Source organism: Octodon degus, unplaced genomic scaffold (assembly GCF_000260255.1).
Source record: "Octodon degus isolate 3935 unplaced genomic scaffold, OctDeg1.0 scaffold00279, whole genome shotgun sequence".
Lineage (NCBI taxonomy): Eukaryota > Metazoa > Chordata > Mammalia > Rodentia > Octodontidae > Octodon > Octodon degus.
In genome coordinates this window covers 947,639-955,063 of record NW_004524855.1, presented here as the reverse complement: position 1 = coordinate 955,063, position 7,425 = coordinate 947,639, and the positions used below count along the sequence as shown (strand labels likewise).

The 7,425-nt window shown below is 51.7% G+C and overlaps 1 protein-coding gene across 1 annotated transcript in view; it reads left to right on the top strand.

Annotated features, from left to right (window-relative positions):
* Positions 1-7,425, top strand: part of Ddb1 (damage specific DNA binding protein 1) — a 23,673-nt gene that overhangs the window by 1,830 nt on the left and 14,418 nt on the right. The window contains exons 3-8 of the mRNA XM_004646715.2: positions 1,147-1,263; positions 1,559-1,780; positions 4,081-4,195; positions 5,497-5,594; positions 6,504-6,662; positions 7,003-7,086. Coding sequence (XP_004646772.1) covers positions 1,147-1,263; positions 1,559-1,780; positions 4,081-4,195; positions 5,497-5,594; positions 6,504-6,662; positions 7,003-7,086 — 795 coding nt within the window. The remainder of the gene's footprint in view (positions 1-1,146; positions 1,264-1,558; positions 1,781-4,080; positions 4,196-5,496; positions 5,595-6,503; positions 6,663-7,002; positions 7,087-7,425) is intronic.

Here is a 7,425-nt window from a genome sequence, read left to right as displayed (position 1 = left end):
GGGGCTGGCTGGCATGTGGTGCTGGGGATTGAACCGTGGTCGCTGTGCTTTTGCTTAGCTTAGCTTGTTCTAAGTAGGTGCTTTAGACCACTGAGCCATCTCACCAGCCCCTATTTTTTCTTTATATTAATTTTATTGTCATAGGTTGTTTTACAGATCACTTGGGATGGGTGGCATAAGCTTTAGGAGAAGAACTCACTTCTCTTTTTTAGTGGCAGATTTCTTTCTGTATGTACTCTTCTTGAACAAACTTTCCAGAAGTAGGAAAGATTCCCTAGGGAAAATCTTATCAAGTTGACTTCTGGAAGAATGAAAGCAGTTTGAAATGTGGGCCACCATATTGCCTAGTGATCCAGAAGGTATGAGATGGGGTAGGCTTTGTTTCATTCCTCACTAATTCTCCCATTAGGTGCCACTTTAGTTGCCATTTTTGATACCTTTCAGTGTGATCTTTTTTTCATGTACAAGTGGTAATAAGAGTATCTAATCCCCTTGAGTTCTAATGAAGGTTAAATGATTCCGTAATATGGACTAGTAGTAGCGGGCATTCACTGTTACCGTAACAGTTTCTTCCATCAGTGATTATCATGCTAACTGAAATGTTTTTGTCCAGTTAACTGCTAGTAGTTTCATTGTATCCTTGTGAATCTAACCAGGAGCAACCAAACAACAACAGCACCCACTGGGTTCAGCTGTTTAATTACAACTCGTTGAACAAAACACTCAGGTTCTTGAGGTCTGTGTTGAGACTTTGCAGATCCATTGTAGCTGTCATGGTTATTACTTTTCTTTCCTTTCTCTAGATACTTTCAGAGGATGGGGGAACATTAGATTTATCTTTAGAATTTGAATGGAATGCTTGAGATTAGCTTGATGAAAACAGACGAAGGCAGTGTAGTTAGTGCCTGGAGCCTGACTGGGGCAGGAGGACTGGCTGTTCACATGCCCAGCCTTTGTACATACCGCGAGGGCCTGTGTGGCTGGTGCGCGCTCTCGCTCACCGCGCAGTCTATTTTCTCTTTCAGGAGAAAGTATTTGGAATGTTCTTGAAGAACTTAGCATGCCTAAGGAACGATCCATAAAGATAGGACAGGTTGTTCCTGTTTTTGCAAGAACCTGTTTTGATGGCATAATTCTGGTTTCCAGGGGGAGAGCAAGGATTTGCTGTTTATCTTGACAGCTAAATACAATGCCTGCATCCTGGAGTATAAGCAGAGTGGCGAGAGCATCGACATCATCACGCGAGCTCATGGCAATGTCCAGGTGAGGCAGCTGCTCAGCCTGAGAGTTCCGGGCAGGGCAAAGCGATTCAGTGGTTCAGCGGAGAGCGTTGCAGTGTCCAGGCAGCCTGCAGCATGATCAGAGAAGCAAAGAGAAAAGACACACAATCACTGAGCTTCAGTGTTACATGGAATTGTAAACACTGACCTTTGGGCTTCCTGGCACAGCAAGCTTATGTCACCAGTTTTGCTACCTTTCCTACAGTCGTCCTGGGAAAGTGTCCTCTGTTACTGTGCGGGCATTGCAGCTCTTCCCTAATCCCCGTTTTGTTTCTCAGGACCGCATTGGCCGCCCCTCAGAAACTGGCATTATTGGTATCATTGACCCTGAATGTCGAATGATTGGGCTGCGACTCTACGATGGCCTTTTTAAGGTTATTCCGCTAGATCGAGACAACAAGGAGCTCAAGGCCTTTAACATCCGCCTGGAGGAGTTGCATGTCATTGATGTCAAGTTCCTGTACGGTTGTCAAGCACCAACCATTTGCTTTGTTTACCAGGTAGCAGGGTCAGGGCAGCACGTGAAACTGTGGTTTGGAGTGATGGGGTGGGTTTCTGCTGGCAGGACCTGCACTGAGGGAGAGGGTGGGTCGAGTGCCTGTGTCCCAGAGTGTTCCCAGGTGCAGTGCGCGCGGGGCTGGCTGTGCTTCCTCTGGAGTGCAGTAGTACTTACCATGAGGTGGCAAAGCCCTCCGGGGCTTGTAGCAGGTTTAATTCTGAGATTTCACTTCGCTTGTAGACCTTGGAGGTTGTATTTTTATTTATTTATTTTTTTAATTTTTTTTTTAAATTTTATTTATTTGTGTGTGTGTGTGTGTGTGTGTGTGTGGCCAGCTCAGCCCACCAGGGGGCGGGCTGGCTGGCATGTGGTGCTGGAGGATTGAACCGCGGTCCCTGTGCTCTGCTAAGCTTATTCTAAGTAGGTGCCTTAGACCACTGAGCCATCTCACCAGCCCACCTTGGAGGTTTTATTCGGTGACCCAGTTTATACTTTGTCTGAAGCCTCTTAGTAGCATGCTAGGGGTTGTGGGAACTTGGCTGAAGAGAAGTGATCTAGAACTTGGCTTTAGAAGCAAAGAAGCTAGTCTGTTGGTGTGTTCTTCTAAGAAGAGGCTTGTGCTTCGTCTGTCTAGTATTTGCTTTCTCCTGCTTGCTCTTCTATATATTTTTTATTTTTTTAAATTTTATTTATTTATGTGTGTGTGTGGCCAGCTCAGCCCACCAGGGGGCGCGGCTGGCTGGCATGTGGTGCTGGGGGATCCAACCGCGGTCCCTGTGCTTTGCCAAGCTTGTTCCAAGTAGGTGCCTTAGACCACTGAGCCATCTCACCAGCCCTGCTTGCTCTTTTCGTCCGCGCCTGTGTCTTTCACAGAGTTGATCCTAGGCAGCTGTCCGCCCGGGTCTGTAAGTGGGGGTGGGGTTGTGGGGCCCCACACTGACCAGCAGGATCTTGGTGATGTCTCAGGCTTTTGACGAAGGCCAGGCAGTGGGAGTTCATTTCATTTGCTTGTGGTTGAGTAGCTGATAGAAGAGGGATGGTAGTGTACTGTAGGTGCTTGCGTTTCGTTTGCGTCTTGGGAGTTCTCATGCACTGTGGTCCTGAGGCTGGTGAAGGAAGGTCCACAGAGGAGAGCTGGCACTAGGCCTTTTTCTGTGTGATCTCACCAACTTTCAGAGTTGCAATAAAAACTTGAGTTTCCCTTGTTGAGTTTTTTTTTTTTTTTCAAAGTTTTATTGATAAACATATAGCAATGAGACAGTTTCAAATCAAATTGAAAAATGGTAGAAGGTTTTTTTTTTTTGGAAGCTCTTGCAGTGACTCTCTGGTTTGGAACCCCAGAAGCTTGAGCTTCAGGGCTTTGTTTAAGCAGGCACTTAAACAACTGAGCTGCTGGGCAGGTCCCCTCCCTTGTTGAGTTTTGTTTTGTTTTTTTGAGACAGGATCTTACTTTGTAGTTTGGGCTGGCTGTGGACTAGGTTTACAGGGTGTGTTCCACTGGCTCCTGCCCAACGTGTGTTGCTTATAAATAGATCTTCATTTCTCTGTGTGTGTGTCTCGGGCCCAAGTCCACTCTGCTGTGGACTTCTTGTGAAGAAAAGCCTTACCCTGCTCATTGATGGGAAGAGTCTTCATCATGCTGTCTACTGCTGTGTACCAACAATTCAGTGTGCCCCGAGTCTCAATACTTCCACGGGAAGGAGCTGCCGGGGGCTGAGGTGTGCCCCTGCCCTGGAGCACGTGGTTGAATTCCTTGTGTAGTGTCTCAGATTCGGTCTGACCCTAAATGGCACCCTTTTCCATCAGTGGAAGCAGCCGTCTCCCACCCTCCCTTTAATCTCTTGGCAGTGACTTTGCAGCCTGGGATGGGTGTGAGGAGGAGGAAGGGTCACAGTGCAGAAGAAGGAAGACAGTGTAGATGGTGGCAGGATGGTGGGCTTGCCTGTCTGTAGAGAAGCCCCACAATCACCCCCAATGCTTTGAGGCCTTGTCACGGTTCATTCTCTGAAATGTAGCTCCTCCCTGCGTTTTTATCCTTAGGGATTTTATCAGTTCCTCAGGGCATGGAGCAGACACAGGCACACCATGTCCCTCCTGGTGTCCACAAAGTGTGGCGGGTTCCTCTTCCCAGTTGAACCTTTCTTGGTTGGGTTGTTAGGAACCATCAGTCTCAGACATCAATGCTGATGACAAGGAGGGAAGGGAAGGGAGACCAGGCAGGGCTGCAAGGCTTGTGCTGTAGCATGTCCCTCAGCCTGGGAGCTACCCTTTCTCAGAGCGCACTGCTGTACCTTCCCTCAGGACCCTCAGGGACGGCATGTGAAAACCTACGAGGTGTCTCTCCGGGAGAAGGAGTTCAGCAAGGGCCCTTGGAAGCAGGAGAACGTCGAGGCCGAGGCTTCCATGGTGATCGCAGGTTGGTAGGTCTAGGCCTTTGGTCTCGTGGCTCTGAGCTGGCTCCCTGTGTGTCTTCCCTCACTCCGCTTTCCGCAGCAGCGCGCTCAGTGCGGGTCCTCTGTCCACCTGGCCTTCTCGTGCTCTTCCGTGCTGCCCTGGAGAGTTCTGCACTTGCTTTTCCTCCCACAGTGTAACTTTACTTGGGGTGCACGGATCTCCTGTGGCATGTTGAGAGGATTTTGCAAAAGACGAGTGTCATTGTTTCACAGTTGGCTGGAGCATTGAGAAGCCCAAGGGCCCACCTCATCTCACCTGCCTTCTTTGAGCCCAGCCCTACACATGAATGGCAAAGCCTGGATGGGGTCCCTGCCTTGGCACACTCACCTAGTACTCCCCGATGTTACGGTGGCGGTCTCATTCCTGAGGGAGAATAGTCACTTCTAGCTGGGCCTGGTGGTGCACACCTGTAATCCCAGCACTCAGGAGGCTGAGGCAGAAGGATTGTTGCAAGTTTGAGGCCAGCGTGGGTTACAAAGTGAGCTCAAGGCCAGCCTGAGCTGCATAGTGAGACCCTGTTTCAAAAAGACAAAACAAATGAAAAGATAAAAGGTGGCCCTGATCATGAGGGCATAAAGCTAAGGAGCAAGATGCGGCTAAGAAGTCACAGTAAAAGTGTGTCAGTAGACTGGGCAGAAGTTTAGGAGAGAAAAAGGGGGCGCCATACATGGAAGGATGTTCATACAGAGACCCTGCCCTGTGCCGACACCACAGCAGCAGGGCTGGTGGGGCCGGGGGGGGGGGATACATGGAGTGGGGTCCCAGCACCCAGCGGCTAGGCGGGAAGCTCGCTTGCGCTCGGAGTCAGAGCATCTGCCCAGCATGCGCAGGCCCAGGGCCAGATCCGCAGATGAGCAGCACCACTGGGATCAGAAACGAAGCAGAACCCACTGGGAGTAGGCAATGGCCAGGCCAGGATTGCTACCCAGGCATCTCAAAAGCTATCATGTTTCTTGGGCCTTTTTATCCTTTTTAAGTGATTGAGTTGGTGGACACTGGGTAGTAAAACCAGTGCCTTTGCACTGAACAACATCCCCAGCCTTTTTAAAAGTATTCTTGTATTTTGAGACCAGGTCATTAAGTTGCCCAAGACGGCCACTTCTCCTGCCGTGGCCCCTCAGCACTCAGGTGACAGATGGGTGCTCTGTGGCTGGCTTCATGGTTGTCTTGGAGTTCGCCTCAGGAGTCATGGGCCCGTGCCCTGGCCGCAATCTGGCAGGGCTGCAGTGCTGAATGCTCCCACACTGCCATATTTCCCTGCAGTGCCAGAGCCCTTCGGAGGGGCCATCATCATTGGGCAGGAGTCCATCACCTATCACAATGGGGACAAGTACCTGGCCATCGCCCCGCCCATCATCAAGGTGAGTGGCATCCTGTCCTGTCGTGTCTGTCCCTGTCTACCCGTCGGTCAGGGGCATTGACCGGCACCTGCTCTGCTGTCCCTTGGGGTGAGTGGTGCTGCTCCTGCACCACACATGCGAGACTGGCCTAGCTGTGCTAATTACAAGAGAACTTAGAATAGGTTTGTCCTTCCCAGTGACAGGAACGAAAGGCGGTTCTGGCAGAGTTTGCTGGAGCTAGTTATTTCCAGGGCTCGAGTCAGGTCAGGTAATAGTGATGTGTGGTGCAAACTTCAGAAGTTAAGCCTTGGGGCCCAGGAGATGGCTCAGTGGAATAAGCGCTTTCCTGGCAAGCTTAAGAGCCTGAGTTCAATCCCTGGTTCCACAAAAAAAAAAAAAAAAGAAGTTAAACCTTGACATTTCATGTCATCAAAACAAGCAGGGGCCAGGGAGATGGCTCAGTAGAATAAGTGCTTTCCTGGCAAGTGCAAGGGCTTGAGTTCAATCCCCAGTCCCGCAAAAAACAAAATAAAACAAAACAAAAAACAAGCAGGAAAGCTGTAGCTTTGCTGTGTGCCGGAGGGCGTGGAGCCTGCAGTGGTGCTGGCGCCAGAGGGGTAGTGCTGCGCCTCTGTTGGGGCCCTGTGGCGGCAGCCTTGGCCCAGGGAGTACTGGCAGCTTCTTCCTGGTTTTCTTTTTCTCCTCTTCATGGTACTGGGGTTGGTGCCCAGGGTGTCACCCATTCCAGGCCAGTGCCCAGGCCAGTGCTCAGCCATGGACTGAGGTGGAGCGTCTCGGAAAACCACGCTCATGGTAAAAGCTGTGCGTGTCCTGTCATGCACGGTGCACTGCCTGGGTCCTCGTGCTGCTGTGCTGGCCTGGTGCGGGGGCATCACATCACCACTGATAACTGTTCCTCCCTGCTGGCAGCAAAGCACAATCGTGTGTCACAACCGTGTGGACCCGAACGGCTCGCGGTACCTTCTAGGAGATATGGAAGGGCGGCTCTTCATGCTCCTGCTGGAGAAAGAAGAGCAGATGGATGGTACCGTCACCCTCAAGGATCTCCGCGTGGAGCTCTTGGGAGAGGTGAGCTGTCCGCTGTCCTGCCGGATGCCTGCAGCCCGGATGCCTGCAGCCCGGATGCCTTCCTGTCCCCACCCCTGTGAGGGGAATTCTACGCTGGTTTCACTGGGAGGCGCATGGTTGCGGACACCACAACAGGCTGTTTCTGGGAGAGTTCCCCAGGGGTTGGCACTTGTGATGGCCTCCGGGGCCCTTATGTCAGGCATGCAGGGCTCTTGGGTGGGTGTGGCTGTTGGGAGCAGGCACTTCCCGGCTGAGCTGTGGGCTCCTCTGAGTGGGGTAGGGTGAGAGGAGAGTGAGACCCGGAGCATGGGAAGGAAGCCTGAGTGCTGCTCTCCTCCAGACCTCCATTGCCGAGTGCTTGACCTACCTGGATAACGGGGTGGTGTTCGTCGGCTCCCGCCTGGGAGACTCCCAGCTGGTGAAGGTAAGGGGCGTGGCGTCTGGGATGACCTGCAGCCCACCTTTCGCCTCCAGCTAGCTCTGTGCCATCTGTCTTTCCCCGACTTTCAGTAGATGTTTGCGTGGCGTTTGTGTGGCTTTGGTGAGTTGGCGCGCGCAGCATAGCGCATCCTGGTCATGTTCTCCCCGGTCATGTCCTCTCGGGTCATGTCCTTCCCGGTCATGTCCTCCCCGATCATTGCATTTCCTCCCTGGTCATTTCCTCCCCAGTCATGTCCTCCCTGGTCATTTCCTCCCCGGTCATGTCCTCCCTGGTCATTTCCTCCCCGGTCGTGTCCTCCCTGGTCATTTCCTCCCTGGTCAT